Source organism: Pholis gunnellus (genome assembly GCF_910591455.1).
Source record: "Pholis gunnellus genome assembly, chromosome: 5".
Classification (NCBI taxonomy): domain Eukaryota; kingdom Metazoa; phylum Chordata; class Actinopteri; order Perciformes; family Pholidae; genus Pholis; species Pholis gunnellus.
The window spans coordinates 21,297,374-21,315,564 of record NC_136531.1 but is presented as its reverse complement, the minus strand read 5'-3'; the positions used below and the strand labels follow the sequence as shown (position 1 = coordinate 21,315,564).

The window sequence follows — 18,191 nt, the reverse complement described above, 5'->3', positions numbered from 1 at the left end:
GCAGGGCAGTGACACATCAGTCAGCTTTCATCAAATACATGCATGCACTGATTAAGGTGAGCAAATTCAACACGAAGTCTGTCATTAACAATGTGTTGTAATTGGCAAGATTCACAAACGGGGTTGACTGCGACACACCGTTCTCTCCGTCCGTCAGTTTCGTGACACCGTCGGCTAGATTATTTACATTATTTTACTCAAATTTGCCAAATGTGCTATTTTAGACCTTGAGGCAGCCATCACTGTTGAAAGCTGATCCAAGTCGCACTTCAAATTTGCTTTCAGCGGAGACCTTAATATAACCTCGCTGTGTTTATAGTGTAAGTGAACTCGCCACCTTGCTCAGAAGTAATGGAATATTTATCATGCGTGTTTATGATCGCATTTGCAATTGTAATCTTCCAAATGTACTTTTAAAATGTTTATTCAGGGGATGAATTGGATTTTGCGAGGTTGAACAGAAGGTGAGAGCAGGGATAACACCATCGGCTCTGGGCATTAACAGTCATGGGAGGCAGACTTAACAACCTCTTTGTCATCAGGGAGCTCTTCTCTGGATGGATCTAACATCTGGCTTGTTCTCCTCTACACTGTGGTCTTTGGTCAGTTTTCGCTCCTTTGGTCTGTTGCAAGATCAGAGGTGCTTAAAGTGGAGTTATGCAAATTAGACATCAATTATCAGACGTCTTTGCCTCACAGCATTTAGGCATTAATTAGTGCTGCAGGTCAGAAACCTCCTAAATCCAATTTAGTCCCTTTTATCTCAACCCTTTGACCTTTGGCTCCTTTGAGATCAGTAAATGGTGCTGCTTCAGTCAAATATATTTAGCAGCTATTGCGCTGCATCAAATTGCATTGCGCTGATCAGCAATGGAATGAATTGAACATCCCCTTAAAGCTGATTCTTTGCCATGCAAGGTTTTCCTGGTGATTGTATTGAACCGGGCAGTTAGAACTTGTCAATATATCGCCTAACCATTGGGAACAGTGAAGGGCGTTAATTACCTTCGGATCTGTGATCAGAAAAAGACGGATCAGAATGAGCTTACGCACACTATCCTGAGACTCTATACAGATACTCAAAGGGAGGAATTGGTTGTTACTGGGCTCTTAACTCTTGATTCTCGACCATGTTCGTCCTTATCTGTTTGTATCTTGATTTGTGTGTTACTGTCATCCGTCTTTTTCCAGGTGCTTCCCGTTTTTGACTCCTTTGCCCTTTGAGACAGAGCAAGTCAAACTATGTTTAAAGGTTCTTTCCGTTTGTGTCCATCACATACAGTATCTGTGGACAGAGTGTCCTTCACTTGCGGAAGAATAACACCAGTGAGCTCTGAATGAGGTTCCATCTGCAGTTAAGGTCATTTTCTAAGTAATGATACCATTTAAGCTATTGGGAATATTGTTGCTTGTCCTTTGGTGTTTGGTCACCACAGTCAAACGCATTAAAAAGAGATCCAGCGTATCTTTCATCAAGGTACGCGATGAAATCGCAACAAGGATCAGCTTTTCAAAGATGGAGCTCATTTATTACAGCCAGTCATTTGCCATCCATGGGAGTGCGGCTTCTGTGGCTTCATGTTTGACACAGATATTCATCAAGAAACAAAGAGTCCCAGAACAATTAGCCCCCTGACTCGAAATTATATTTGATACATTAGACCATGGTAACAAAGATCTATTCATTAACTTTTGGATCCCTTGACTCCCATTTTACCCCTTTGCTGCACTGCTGAACATCACAGCAGTTTCTGGCTGTTATCTATCAGCAAGGCTTTTGTAATATTACTTTATTTTTTCTAATTCTACTTATCTGATGTTCATTAGCCGCCAACTACAAAGAGAATCACCAACATTTAACAGTATCCAAGTACTGCATGCTTTTTGCAGAATAAACTTACTTTAATAGTGCGCGTACTTTGTGTCATCTAAATGCCTTTTTAGAGGCTTTGCCAAGACTATAAGTTCTGGGAGAAATGCTGAATATCAAACAAGCCCCTATTTGTTCAACCCTAATAATAAATTAGCGTTTTCTCAGTATTACCATTGCTTCAATTTGCTTGGCCCGACAACACGGACGATATCCATTATCACAAAGACTTCACCAGAGCGACCCACCGGCACACTCTGACACGACGATCCATCACGGGTAAAGGACATGACACTGCCAGTCTGAGACGAACACATCTGTCGCTGAGGAGATAAGTCACTGAACTTGGGATTCAGCTGTTGGAGGAGATCGAGGCAGACAATGACCTTGCACCGGAGCCGTTGGGCACCGGAGCCCATTGGCCGTAATTACCTGTCAAGCAGCAGACATGGGGTTTGACAGAGTGGTCGGAGAGCGTAATCCAGGTGTTTGCAGTGTCAATATGGGGCCTGCCAAGCCTTCTGATGGGAGGCTAGAAGAATACACCCTGACCTGTGTGTCCCTTATGTCCCATGCCGTTTACTGCAATATGGGAACATTAAATGATGGCATCAAATTGAAGTGGACAGATTCCCTCAGACCCTACTTACCTTGCATTATAATGTGTGACTGTATATCGATTTATTATACACCTCGGTTAAACTTAGATTTATACTGACATAAAAATGCATACACAGTATACACACTGAAATTAGATTTCCATTACCAAAACACAGGTTATCCAGCATTCCCTTCCCTCTGTTTTTGCAGTCTTGAACACCTCATTTGGCTTGTGTACCACGAGCCAACATCCATTTGCATTTTAGTCTTTTCATTTCCTGCGTTTGTGTTCACCTACTAATTTTAATTTGCATATATACATATCTATAAATCTAGCATTTTGATTGCCTGTCAGCGGCTCTCAACATGGCGGTGGCTGAGCAGCAAACACTTCTAACAGCGCAAACAACGGCAACAGTGCTGACGGAGTTGAAAGTGTTGGAGGGTGAGCGATACACTTCCGCAAAGACGACGACAACGACGACGGTCAGCTGTCACGTATGAGCGCAGTGCAGAGCCGTTAGCCGGGAGCTAGCCAGTGGGGCCCGCTCACATGCAGTTAAGGCCTTTTGTGCAGCCAGCCCAGCTGTCCTTAGATTCTATTTCATATGTTGCCGAAACAAAAACACACAGAAATCTCTGATGTGAAATAACCAAATCTGTTCTAATTTTAAAGATGCTGTGTTCCTGTGAGACCCCATCATTTAGAGTAAGAGCTGAGAAAATGTGTTTTTCAGGATTTAAGGAAGAAAGTGGTGATGTAACAGTCAAGCATGTTATCCATTCATTCTCATGTCCCCATGTCCAACAGAAAGAAGCCTTACTTATGTACAGGACACAGTGAATTGTAGCAATATGAACAATAACACTGTTATAGAAAGGTGTTATCTACAGTTATTGAGATGGGTCACTCTGGTGCTTGAAAGGACAAAAGCACCTTTATACAGTGTCATTATACAGGATACTGTATGTGCTGGAGGAGGGATAAAAAAAGAATAAACCAAACACTTCTCTTGTAAAGAGGAGTCTTGCTCAAAGGAAGTCGCTATTCGCCACTACCTGAGCCACAATGTTTTGTCCCGCTCATTTTCACCAACAGATTCTCCTGTTGCTTATTTACTGCGAGGACTTAAACATGATGAGTTAGACGTATGTGGGAGAGATGTGTTCTGCCAAGACATTAACTGAGAAAGCTTTCCCTCTGTGTGTCCACCTTTCAGCCACCTCCCTCGTCCCGGGCCATTATGACTGAATTCACAGACACCCTCACCCTGGCGGTGCCGGTGCAATTATCCTAATGAGGTCTTGTAGACCTTTTATCCAGTGAGAGTATATTCTACCAATCTCCCTCACTGTCTGCGCGTATGTGTTAAGACTCACTTTTCATTTCTGGTGGTCAATGATGTATTTATCTCCCCCCACACACACACACACACCTACGTACACAGCCCTCTCTGCTGGGTGAAAATAAAATAAAGCTAATGGCTATCCCACAGACACAGACGGAAGGAGAGAGGCAAGAAGAAAAATAATTAATGTTAAAGTTTTAATTAAAAGTAATTAGTTCCTGCTTTTCATAACTCATAGTCTTGCTGAAAGTAATTATCATATCAAAGGGTATCAAAGGATATAAAGGTAAGCCCGTATTCAGGGCATCAGACTCCAGGTCGTGTGGTCTGGCCTGAACAAAAGCCGGTTTACGACGAGAGATCAGAATGCAGCACCGGGCGAGGTGCGCCGCCGTAGGCAGAGGAAATGAGAGATCAAGCCTTAGATATGCGGGTTAAAGACGGAGATAACTGTTGACTTGTGGACTTGGAGATGAGGAATTATAGACAGGCTCAAGTAAAGACGAGCTGCTCTCATGAGGTTAAAGCGGTGTTTTGGTATTATTAGGGTTCGTCTTTCTCTTACACAAAATGCTCTTTTTTTATTTTACGGAACTGTCGGTGTGTGTCACACACTGGATGTTTAATGTGGCGTTTTACATGCGCCTTTTTTAATTGAAGAAAAAAACAACAAAAAACTGGGATATTGACGAGAACCGATTCAATCCTGTGGGAGGTTTGAGAAATCACAGCCTGACTCTGAGTTTATTTCATTTCAGAGGAACTGTCCATTTCTTTTCAGTCATGAAATATCTTGAGCCGGCAGAACACAGGAGTTCAACACAGAGGGAAAATTAATTGCGAGCGTTTTCCCACTAATCTAATTGAGGACTTTTGCATCGTTTGGCACGGAACAAAGGGGAATTCTCTTTGGATCTGCATTACAGTGAAGTGCACAGAGACAGTTGTCCAAAACAAGAGCACGGCCAAAAATCAACTGCGGCATGGCGCGCCAGAAGAGCTGCAGGCTTTGTAATTAATGTGCATGCTGTTCCGCTAGTTTGCTTTGTGCTCCGCCGTCCAGCTTTTCATTCATCTGCCGTGTTTGTGTCTCCGCTCTGCAGTGCTGGGAGGCGTGGAGTCCCGTGGTGTGCTGAGGAAGATCAGTGACATGCTGGAGGTGATTCTAAAGAGGATGGACAGCCTGTCCAAACTGGACAACACCACCACCACTGACGCACGGCGCCTGGATGAGCTCAGCTCTGCCATCAACAGGTACGCTGACGTCCCGTTTCCCAGTTTGATACCGTGTCTAACTGGTTTTGGTAATCACCAACATTCTATTTACATTCATCGGTCTCCGCAGATGTAACAGGTTATAGAGAGACCACGCCCACAATCAGATGAGGGAATCTCAAGTTACTCAAGTTTGTTTCACTTTTTCTTTCACAAAAACAGTTTAATTTGAAAACTTTGTTAAATGGTTCAGAAACTGTGAATGACACAAGTGTAGTTCGGTCCTCATCTGTTAACAACATATTGATGTTAACCAAATTTCAAATATCGGTTGTGATAGTGAAATGATGAGGAAGTATTTTACACAATTGGCAAGGCTTCAAATTTGTCATTGTAACTGTACTGTATGGCATGTGCACGACTAATATATACACATCGCATCATTTTTTTCTCCACCGTAATGCTCTAAGGCCGTGTTTTTTTCAGGCAAACAATTTGCATGTTGTTTTTCATTTTCATTGTTTTTGTCACGAGCACTTTCACACAGAACACAAATATCACGCTGCTAAAAAGTCGCAGATAAAGGCATCGTCCAATCAGGTTGTGCGGAATGGGTTGAGACAGCAGCAACATTACAGGCCAACAATGTAGGCGTGTCACTGTGCTATTGTCGAGATGTGATATTCCCTTTGAAAACACCAAATCATATTTCGTCGTGAACGTTCACTTAAATTCAGATTCACTTACTTTAAGCAAAGCTATAGTATTTAGTGGTAAATATATACAATCATCAGAGACAACATGCATAATATGGCTGTAATAGTGTAGGCATTGTTTTGTCCCCTTACAAATGGAAAAGTATAATATAGACGTAGAGAGATAACGCTTCTATGTTCAGGAGTTCTTTGCTCGGCTTGGAGAGACATACAGGGAGCAGCTGGTGGAGCTTTGTAAGATTAATCATCCTTCATGGCATGAAATACTATCATGCCACCATCATATTTGATATATATTCCTACTGTACATCACCTCTCTATCTCTACTGTAGTCATGTCCTCTATCTCCTCTTTTCTCTTGACTCCTTGGCTCATTTTATTTTGCTCTGATCTTCCCACACAATTTTTTCCCCCTCTTACGGTCTCTTGTGGAAATTGCTCACTATTACCTTAAAATCGCTGCCACAAACAGACGAGTCTTGAATGACCTCGCCGCGGCTGCTTTTATCAAACGGCTCCTCTGATCGCCCCATTTGGTACCAAAACATCCAATTTATCTTTTTCTGTCGAACGTTCCCTCCGTTCATACTCCACTTTGGTTTTCAAACGGACTGACTAAACTCGGCGCAGGTCAGGAGGGGTGATGTGATGCACACTGACAGAAATCCCTTCTCACTTCTTCGAACCTTGTTAAACGATCCCGGATAAGCGCTCAGGTTCAGATCGGCGCGGCGGCACCGGAGCGGAAGGATGGAGCGATTAATACTGTCTGGCGTTGGTGTTAACTGCAATCAATATCTAGTAATGGGCTGTTTAATGTGGCGGGAGCCGTTTAACTCTGAGGGCAAGACTGGGGAGAAGTGTCCTGCTAAGGGAGTCTACTGTCATGGAGTCGAAGCAGGATGGTACATGCATGTGTTACTGTAGCGGAAATCAATTTCTAGTTATTGCCTTGAAGGGGTCAGTCTGGGTGGATTAAGGACTACTGAATATAGGTAGTGATCTGTTTGCCCTTAGTGACTATGCTGTCAGCCTTCAACATTGATAAATAACAGATAGATATAATGCACGCTGTCTCTTTAAATAAATTGAAAATCTACTTACTAGGATTAATTTATTACATGATTTATGATAATTGCACCACAAGGGGCACAATATGCTGCATGTTATTCCTAAACAAATCATAATTAGTCCATTGTTTTTACATTAACGTCCAGAAATACCGGCGCACTTTCTGCCGAGTTCACGTCGCGTGGGACGGAAGTTAGACATTTGACATTGAGTTTTCAGTGGCCTTAACAAGTTTAATTTTCATATTCAATGAATAGCTCTGCATGTTTTAATAGCGGAATTGGTCTTGCGGGGATGAAATATAGCGTGAACGATGGAAATAGAATCCTATTAGGGTTTAGTTGGGGAGCCTGAGTGGCACAGTGGGAGCTACCAATGCAGAGACCAAGGTTTAATCCCCAGCAACAGAGCCTCCAGCTTGGCTAGACGCCCCATTACACACAACTGGCATTCAACCTATTACCCACATCTGTAGCAGAGATTGCAATGCTGATTTAGTTACTTTAAAGTTAAGGTCAATTTTTCACAAAACGTTCTCTACAACTGTAAGAATGACTAAATGAAAGGACAAAGCAACATGGACGGTGTTTTTGGTTGTTATAGAATCTTTGATCACACCTGAAACGCCTACATTCAGCTGATTTTCACAACCGTTTTGCTTTGTTGACATTCTCAGGCAGTGGGATGACGAATTATTTTCTCTGCTACTTTTAGACCAAGCTTTGAAAACAGCAACACGTGGCATCTAAAATTGTGTTTGTACAAATTTGATGCAAGCCATGATGGGTTATAAACGTCGAACCCCCCACAGTGACCAAACATCATTTAGCGAGCCAAGGCAAACGTCCTACACCAAGTTCTCCTTGAAAGTCGTTTACCTTCGACAGCGGCGCTCTGTGAACAAAACGAAATCACAAAATCGGAACGAAACAAAAAAAGAAAAAAAAAACATTTTCTTTATTTTTTTGAGTACCGTGTTGTTGGGTTTGGGCTGAATGGATCCTCAGAGCGAAGCAGCTTCAATAGCTGGAGTACAACTTTTAATTCAGGCAGAAAAATGAAAAGGATATCGACTCAGGAAACCAGTGGCCGCAAACAAACACGCCCACACACACTCACACGTTTTGTATTGATGGTGTTCCTTTGATAGCTCCCCAATGTAGAAGGAGAATAATACGTGTGTCACGAGTGTTTGTGTGTGTGTGTGTGTGTGTGTCCATGTATTAGTTCACTAGAAGTAACACTTGTTAAAACCAGTCTGGGCGTGAGACCAAGGCACAGACCCCTGACCGAGGACATAGCCTGCAGGATTAATGGCCACACACACACACACACACACACACACACACACACACAGGGACGACCAAAGTCTCTCTTCACTCCAATGATTTTCCATTCCATCACTCGTTTCCCCTCTCGTCCTGTTTCTGTCTCTCTGTCTCCTTCTCTCCACATTTACTCTCTCTCTCTCTCTCTGCCTTCCCTTTACTCACCTTGCTCCTCATCTTCCTCTTGCACTCTTACAGGTAAATGCTACACACAGAGTGAGAGAAAAATGAGTGACGTTGTAAAGTGTGATTTTGGCCAGCGGCGAGAGGGGCAAATGGGAGGAGAGAGCTTTATAAAAACATATCCCAAATCCAGGCCAGTCAGGCACGCATTAACAGAAAGTATACACACACACACACACACACACACACACGCACACACAAACACACTGGGCGGGAGTCTCATCTCTATTTGAGCTTCATTGGTCGTGACACACTCCCGTGTAGCGGTGAATGGGACTTGATGTCTGAGGCCCCAGCCTGTGATTCGCCCACGGGGCAGCCACTCGTTAGAGCAGAAAATGGAGAGAGGGAGGGGAGCCTGAAAAAAAATGAGAGAGAGAGAAAGAGGGGGGGGGGGGAGAAGGAAGAGGATGCCGAGTTGTTTCACTCCATTTTGCTGTGCAGCGGATGAGAGGGGAGATTGGTAAGTCTCCCCTGAGGTGCCCGCTCTCTGAAGATCACTGCCCTGGCTTGGCTTTACCTATTTCTCCTCCTTAAGCACCCATCCAAGCTCCGTCTGCAGCAACCTTTATTCCAGACGGCCTTCTTTTCCACAGCACTCAAGTCACTGTCATACTGCACTTTTGCTGGAAGTAGGCAGAAAAGCAATGGGGACACTTAAAGTGTAACTTCACCCTCCCAGACTGAGTCCACCCACTGCATCAATTTGGAGAAAAAAAATTTAAATGGGCAAGAGGCTGAGAGATGAAACCACGCCCACTCCTGTGTGTCGCAAGCCTCGACCCGGCCTCGACAAACGTGGCCGCTTGGAAAATTGCTATGGGGCAATGAATGTGATGGTTTTACTGTTTATTAGACCACAAATGAGACTGAAAAAAAGAGTAACAACCCCGCGGCCTCGTTCGCCTCACTCCCTGCAGCTGGGAAAGTACCAGCTACGGGGACGGACCGTTGCGGTTGCAGTATCTCGACGTAGTAAACCAAACCATAGCGCCACCGTCTCCGGAGTGACCGTCTGCTCTCTTCCCGGCCGTAGTCTCCTATAGCGGCGGGGAGCAGAGACAACAGCGCCGCCGCTGGCCACCAGGCCGCTGTTCTGCTCATATTCTGTATCCACTGTAACATTAGCATGAAGTCATGGTGGAATTAGCAAGCTAACTTCGACCAGCCAACTAGCCAGCCGCTGAATGAGAGAAATGAAATGACTTTATTTGCACATTCAGAGTGGGAAGCATTCATGTCAAGTCCACAAAAAGGAGAGGACAGGATTTGTGCTGTGCTGCGATTGGAATGCTACACAGGTAGTTACTGAAAAAGTAAAAAATTATAGACGCTGTAGAGCGAGGAGAGGATTAGAGGCCGTTGACAATATTTTATTTCATGACATAGATTAGTCCAAAACGGTCGACTTTCTCAGTATTGGTCTTGAAGATTAGGTCTGATTTAAAACAGCAGATGCCGTTGTGAGCCATTTTTAACCATGAAATTGCGGATTTTTATACATCTGGTAAGAAATGTCAATATTAACACCAGCATTGATGCGTTTCATCACAGTTCGGTCACATCATTTAGTATATAGCTTCGAATGTACAGAAGTAAATATGTTTAAGTGTGCAGCTGCTCTTAAAATTCTAAATAGTGCTGTCATACGTCTCCCATCTTATGAAATCACAGATTTGAGTTGTGAGCGTCTGTGTGCATTCATGCACGTGTGTTGGCCTTTGTGAGCGTGTGGAAAGTATAAGCGTCGGAGTGTGATGCTTTAACACCACGCCACGGGGTGCAATAAGTCAGGACGGTGGCAAAAAAACGCACAAACCGACATGCCGACGCCTTGTCACATGCATCTCTTGCCCTAGACAGCTTTGGCTGATGGGATGCTGTCAGAACTGTCCTCTTTCCCTTAAGAGGATGAGCTCATTAGATCGAGAGGGAGGGAGGGAGGGAGGGAAAGAAGGAGAGCACGAGAACACATTTTTTTGTATCCTTAGAAATTCTCCCTGTAGTTATCATTGATTTTCTCTTACCGCCTCCCTCTCAGCTTCCTCCCTTCAGAGCGTTCTACTTCTGCCCGGCATCCGTCAGTGGATTTCCTCTTGCTCCCCCCCTATACTTTCCTCTCGTTTTGTCTCCTCTTTGCTCTTCCTCATTTCTGTTTTGTTCCCCTCATTTGTAAAAGAGCCAACTGTCTACAGTCATCAAAAGGGAGGAAGCTTCATTGCAAGTAGCACGCAACTGTGGGCCATCAAATATGTATATCCTTGTATTCTTTGATCATAATCATCGTTTAATGTTTCAGTCAAGCGGTTTTGTTGGCTTCCACGCGAACGCGCAGAGAATCCCCCCCCCCCCCGGTACTCTTGCTCTGTTTGCTGTGGAGGGGTTGATCTCCTTCTCTTTATTTTTCCGCCTGCTTGTTCCCAGTTTTCCTCAACTCTCACGTGTGTCTCTTGTCTGTCTCTTGTCCTCGTCCCCTTTGGATCTCATTGTGCCGTCCTCTCTGTTCCTTCTCAGCCTTTCATACATTTCTCTGCCCTTCGCCTCTCCCTCTGTGACTTCTCGCTGTGTTCATCTCTGGGGATGAGTTCACATCGTAGCAGATGTTGGAGGTGAGATTAGAAGGTCACGTCTCACAGAGGCCAAACTGCAAAGTCACAGTGAACTCCCCCCCCCCCCCTCTACCCAAAGAGAGCTGTACAGTAACAGGGGTTACTCCGCTGACCGAGCATAGGCTTTCATCCTTTAGGCCAAACACATTGCAACTTTTAGGTACCACAGTAGCGGTAGTTCTCTACAGCTGGGAACGTCTGTGAAATGCTCCATGTAATAAGGATTTTAATATCATTTTATAGCCTAATATAATGCTGGCTCTCATTATAAGACAATATAAGGTAATAACTTTCACTAACGCGCATGCTGTATTTGCTTCCCTCCCACGCAATGGGGGGAGTGAAATTATAATTAGTTCTGTCAGATGCTTTTATTGAGATAACTCTGTTTCAGGGTGCTTTCACGCTGAGCGTGTTTGGAGAGGTTTATTCACGGCTTGGAGATTTTTCCTTTGGTGTCTTTTAACAGGTGAGAGTAAGGCCATTCTTGGCACTAAGAAAAAGTGTGGTGCAGAATGCAAAAAACACTCCTGGAAAAATAACTGTGAAACAATCCTACAAAGCCAAAGTCAAGAGGTGGAATTATGCCGTCACATATCTCTTTCTGGTATGAAATGCAAGGTCACTTACAGAAAGCCCTGGATGGTTTGTAGACCATTCTACTCTGCGGGGGGAAACAGTGGCTTTGCACTCCTTCGGGTTTAGAGAGAGTCAGTTCCCCAAGTGAAGCGAGCTCAAGTATTTTAGTGTTATGTAAGATCGACAGGCGGATTGGCGATGCATCAGCAGTAATGCGGGCGCTGCATCGGACTGTCATGGTGTAAAGCGAAGCCTGTATGCAAATCTCTTGATTTATTGGTCAAATGTATTTGCAGAGTGCCCGGGTCCTTTACATTAAAGTGGGTCGGTTAAGGTGGTTTGCACTTGATTTGGACGCTCTTCTGTGGCGGTATTCTGGGCATGTCCAATCGTCCGAAGGAATATGTGTCCCATGTGGCGCTGGGATCTCACCAGATGAGCTGGAGGACATGGCTAACATGGCTAGGGAGAAAGACGTTTTGGCTGAAGTCTCATTTTGCTTTGACTGTCACTTTATTTTTCCCCAAAGGGTAATTTGTTGTGCAGCAGTAAAAAATAAAGTAACACAGGATAAAATCACGCAGTACATAAAAACATCATATACATACAAATAAATACAACTGAAAGTTGAAGCTAATAAGTAAAATTCTGATTAAAGATATGAAATACTGATTACCATTTTTACTGGGAATTTAGATCCCGAATGGAGGGCATCCATTGGCCTGGGGTTGGAAATGTTTTTTGTTTTTTGTATGCCTTTGTGCACGGGACAGCCTAGGCCAGAAGCGTTATGTTTGTCAGGTTGTCCGTCCGTCCGTGAATGTTCTACCTCAGTAAACGCCTGCTGGTTATTTTTTCAAATTTGGGACAAATTTGGGACAAACGTCCAATTCATTGGGAATTTAATGGTCAAAGGTCACTGTGACCTCACAAAACATGTTTTTTGGTCAATTTCACACAAATAGATAAACTGATCAAGTGATGACATTTTGGCCAGACAAGGATGTACAGTAATTGTAGTTTTTGGTATTTTACTTTTGGCTTACAGGAGTCTAAATGACCAAAGGCTGTATAATTTTCATAAAAGGAAATTAACTCCAGGACCACTAATGTGTGATGGGCAGGCTGACATACAGAGATAATGTATGTCTACATTTTATGCAACAGAAATACTCAATATTACGTCACAATTTCACATTTCAAACTGCAAATGGTGTTGTTTTGGAGACAGCCGTTGTCCCCGAAATATACATGTACTAGAGGATAATGACTTCTTTGTTGTAGTAAACATATTAAACTGAATGCGAACACACTCAACGATGCTTCCAAGTGATATTTACAAACCTGTTAATGAAGCGTGGAGACTACCTGTGACTTGGATGGCTGCCTCCTTTTTTTGTTTACACTGTGTAAAGCAGCAAACATACTTTCCTCGCATTATTCCCTTGGCCCTATGGCTTTTTTTTTTTCATTTTTCATGCAGCTGCTGTTGGCATTTAGAAAACGTAAGCCTTGTATTCCATCCTCACTCACACACACACAATCAATAATTCTGATCATCATCACTGATGATTTGTTATTATGCTGTGATTCATCTTCTGACTTTAATGAGGGTTAATACCATCGTCTGATGAGACAAAACAGAGAAACGGGAAGGCAGACACACACACACACACACACACACACACACACACACACAGTCACAATCCACACTGAAATCAAGTCATTTGAATGGACGTAATGGGCACAGCCGTATGGACATGTGTGGATGCGCAGCCTTGGCTTCATCCGATGTGCAATCATGCAGTCAGATGCTTTGGAAATATGCAGAACTACAATGAGCGCGCACACACGGACACAAACAACCAACACACACACACACACACACACATTTCCCACCCATCTTATTATGCGAACGGGAAGTCTCTCGCCCTGCAGAGGAAGTGGTATTAACAGCGCAGGTCGTTTTCTATTTCACGCTCCAACCAAGTGTCTAACAATTTGCATCTCCCACTAACACTTCTACATCTGTCGAGATGTAAAAAGGGAAGGTAGGGGAAGCAGAGAAGGAGAGGCAAGGGAGGGGAAGGGAGAGGAAACAATGAGACAACAATGAGACGCAACTAAAAGGTGGGAATAACTGACGAGTTCGACTTTTTAGCCAAATTGAGTTTCCATAATGTGACAACAGTGTGAGGTACCCTCTCATTTCTGCACGCCTTTGTCCCACCTTCACTCTAAGGTTGTGTGTTGTTGTGTGTGTGTGTGTGTATGTGTGTGCAGGTTTCAACCAGCCGGCCTGGTGGAGAGGATCCAAGCTATCGCTCAGAATGTCTCCAACATGGCCACCAGGGTGGAGCAGATACTGCAAAACAGCATGTTGCAAGGAAGAGGTACGGTACCAATCATCATCATCATCATCATCATCCGTGCGAAATGCCTTTACCACCTCACTTTACTTTACATTATGTATACATAAGACATGATTTAGGAAGCATAACGTTTGAAAAAAGAAGCGAGTGTCATGACTGCGTGACTCTAAGACTGTAATACATACATAGAGCATCTAATCTCACAGACCCTGTGGGGTTTTAGAGACTACATCATGCTATAGAGCAGCACTAAACACACTAAAAGCAACACACAATAAACAATGACAATGTCCGCACATGGCAGACACCCAATTATAGTGACAGCATAAACAGTATGGCATTAGCAACAGTTCACAATACTACACAGCACCAACCTGAAGTGCTTACCCAAGTACCCACACCTGGAATAAGAAAGTAATATTAGCAATGGCCCCAAAACAGCGAAGAATGAAACACAATACTAACTACTACTTGAAAGTGAGGTAGAACTAGGACAACACAATGCATTGCGTACTGTAAACGTAAGAACATCCCCGCAAAGGACAAAGTTACATTAAGTGTTATTCTTCAGCAATGTTGTAACTCGAAGCGCAGCTGGACTCATGCACAGCTGTCAGCTTGTGTTGGAGCTAAACATCTATTGTTGCTGTTGCTCCCAACAGAATAGAAGAGAATATAAAGTAGATATGCAGACACACACATGCAGAGTAAGACGGGGACACATGTAGTTTAAATTTCTTGCTAGCTAATAGCTAAGACTCGCCCAGTCGCGTTCATCGTTGGCTCGTTCTCTGTAACCACTGTGTAGCATTAGAATATTCTCTCTTTTGTAGGCCAACCCTTGAAGTTAGCATCGCACTCGTTTCCTAAAAATAAAAGCCAATGGGATTTTCCCATAAGATCCGTGGCAGACACAAGTTTATGATGCTTACATGTTTTGTTCAGTAAGATAATCTTCACAAATGAACACCACTTTTAGGATTTTTGAAGCGTGATTGAAATCAGCAGAAGTAAAAAGCTAACGTTAGGCCATAAACAAAGCGAGGCTGTAAAGGCCGACTAGTCAGCGTGATGATGTTTTGTCGTCTCATTTTATAAGACACGTAGTATTATTTCAGACATCTAACAGAATAAAAAGGTAATCGGAAGTGCAAAAATGCTCATTTATGGCTTTTGGGGACTCTGTACCCATATACATTGGTTTTCAGCTGCGAAAACTGGTTTGGGGGGTTTAGTTAAGGTTTTCAAAAACATCAACCCAAAAACATTCTGAAAACATTGAGATCTGAGAGTTGCACCTTTTGTAGCTTAACACAAGTCAAAACCAGGACAGCTTATTGTTAGATATCAGATTAATTTCATTTTTAATGAAAGTAAGACGGATAAATGTGAGTAGTCCAGTCATCCTGGCAGCACTGTTGTGTTTTACATGTGGGACACTGTGGACGTCTCCATATATCTCATCATTGCTTTATTGCTTCCATCCAATTCTCTTGTCTTGCTCTTGCACATTTTTTAATCAAAACCTAAGATTTGCACACAGAAATAATACAGCCCACATTATGATCATTCTTTCCAACTTATTCTCCTCCCTCACTTTTTCTCTTGAGGGTAATTGCCCAACTCTTTACATGAGAATAAATGAGCGTTACATCTCCTTTTGTTTTTCCCCACTGCATCTGCAGGGACGACGGCACACGGCAAAATGAAAACACTGCTGCTTTCTCTAATCACAGATGAATTGAAACACTGCCGGCAGACTTTATTATCATACGGCTCAGTGGCGGTTTATTTATCTCGTGGTCAGGCATGTGCAAGAGGGAACGACAGGAGAGCGAGAGAGAGAGAGAGAGAGAGAAAGAGGACGTGATTAGAATATCCTTCCCCTCAAGCGCCGACAAGGCTTTTATTTTCTGTCTTGCAGGGACAGCAGTCAAGTTTTGATCTAGTTAGTTGACCACGTTTTCAATTGTTCCTACCGTGGTTGCTATTGTAATTATATTTGAAAGCGGTGTGTGTGTGTGTGTGTGTGTGTGTGTGTTTGCAGTCGATTGGAGAGAAGCCCCGGGGAAGACTTATGTGGAGAAATGTCTCTCTTTCAATAGGCAAATGGAAACGAACGGAAACTAAGAGAGAAGGGAAATGTGTTGGCCCAGAGAGAGAGAGGGAAAAAAGGGAGAGAGAGAGGGGAAAAAAGAGGGGGATTGAAAGACAGAAAAACAAGGAGAAACTGAACCTGGATTTGTTTTCTTTTTGGACGACATCATTTCCATCTCTGTCACTCTCTTCCCTTCTTTTCCTCACATCAGCAGCAGAGGATCGGTTAACTAAGTCAGTGGAGCAATTAATGCAGTGAGTGTAGCCTAAGTGAGCAGACGGATTTGCGAGCGTAACCCTAGGATGGTTGGCAGCAGCGGGGAGACGGGGTGTGCGTGTGTGTGTGTGTGTGTGTGTGTGTGTGTGTGTGTGTGTGTGTGTGTGTGTGTGTGTGTGTGTGTGTGTGTGTGTGTGTGTGTGTGTGTGTGTGTGTGTGTGTGTGTGTGTGTGTGTGTGTGTGTGTGTCAGGCCCGGTGAATAGTGTGCACTGCAGTAGAGTAGATACGAATGCGATGTTGCGAAAGAGGAAACCGCGGGGATTTATGGGCACTGACGGCGCATATGGCATACGCTCGAAGCGATGATGTTAATGATGATGGAGGAAGCGAGGATCGCCATAAAAACGTTCACAGGCGAGTGCAACAAAGCCGTTAATGTACACTGTAACCTGGCGGTTTGGAGGGGTTGAGCCTGTGGGTCAGACGAGTTCATGTCTCCAGTCCCTTTGGGAAAATGATTTTTATAAAAAAGTTTAAAGAGGCTTTGACATGCACCATATGCTGATAAACCAGCTGATGGATGATCGTACACTGGCTGCTTGCTGTTGGAATAGTTATTTCATATGAAATTTATATTAAAAGCAGACTGACTTAAGAGAAAGCCGAGACTAATTGTGATTATGGGTGATGCAAAATATCACACTCACAGGAGTTATATATGGATTTTTCATTTAGCTCGATATTTAAAAAAACGGGAGTGGATCCCGGTGCGTGAAGCCTACAAACGCGTATGTTTTATTCCCAATGTTTGAATTTCACTCACTGTCTTTTCAGCAGTGAGAGATGGGACGTCAAGCCAGTGTGAAGTACCACGAGACCTCCGCTTTCCTGAGTGCCCGGGGAAAGTAGATGTGAGTGTTCATCTCTTATTTTCAGTCGTGGTGGTGATGTAACGACCAAAATAAAGTTTTAAGATGTTATAAAACACACGCTAGACCTTTTTTACCTCTGAGTTGCTACTTCAAAATAACTATCCTTTTGGTGGGAGGTGTCACATGGCGTGATGAGGAAAGACAGATTAGAGACAAACCGTGCCAAGTTTAGGGTAATTAGAGCAAAAATATCTGTACATTTAATATATTTATGTAGCTTTTCTTTTTGCTTTGTTTTGCATTTTCCTTACAGCCCAGTAGCAAATCCTCCGTGCACATCCCTGGGGATTTGTAACCGCTGTTAAAGAAAATAGTTTCTAATCCCTTTTATATGATTTTGTTGGTACCGTCCAGTGGATGCGCGCACGTTGGACATCGGACCCCTGCTACGCCTTCTACGGCGTGGACGGTTCAGACTGCTCCTTCCTCGTCTACCTGAGCGAGGTGGAGTGGTTCTGCCCCCCGCTGGCCTGGAGGAACCACAGCAGCCCCCCCACCCCGTATGTACTGCAGCCAAAGGCCCCCAAGAGACAGGTGAGAGGAACAGACATACAGGTATATTGAGGAACGCACATGCACAGTTAGAGCTGGGTCTGAATGGGTTGCGTCAAAGAACACTTGTGGTGTTGACTGGATCAAATGCAATCGTACTTGGTAAAGGATTATTTTGGACCGATACCCAGCACTATGCACAGTGGATGAAGGCTACCGGTTGACAGTGGAGATGTACAGTAAATACACGAGTGATTTTGTTTGGCTCACCACCTCAACGTAGCAACTAACAATACTGCTTGCATGCACTATAAAAGCAGCAGCTAGCAACTACTTACATAGTAAGCTGCCACATAAACACAGCTTAAGTCCATAAACAACGCCTATTACAGTAATGTTATGACCACAAGTTAATCATTTCAACCGACTCAGAGGTAGTATCTTTCAGGGGAAATGATACAGACTGCATTAAGTCCCGTTTGAATATAATGTTGGATCTGTTGCCAAGACAGCGGAGGACCTGCTGCTCTGTTAGCAGGATATTGGTCTCTCCATTTGTG

General features: G+C 43.6%; 1 protein-coding gene across 1 annotated transcript in view; it reads left to right on the top strand.

The window, feature by feature from the left end:
* The window catches only part of LOC306696678 (alpha-1,6-mannosylglycoprotein 6-beta-N-acetylglucosaminyltransferase B-like), a gene marked incomplete at both ends in the record, with an annotated part of 108,021 nt that overhangs the window by 31,292 nt on the left and 58,538 nt on the right, over nucleotides 1–18,191 (top strand). Inside the window, 4 exons of the mRNA XM_079160344.1 lie at nucleotides 4,923–5,073; nucleotides 13,804–13,913; nucleotides 17,042–17,118; nucleotides 17,494–17,673. Of these exons, the coding sequence (XP_079016470.1) occupies nucleotides 4,923–5,073; nucleotides 13,804–13,913; nucleotides 17,042–17,118; nucleotides 17,494–17,673 (518 nt within the window). The remainder of the gene's footprint in view (nucleotides 1–4,922; nucleotides 5,074–13,803; nucleotides 13,914–17,041; nucleotides 17,119–17,493; nucleotides 17,674–18,191) is intronic.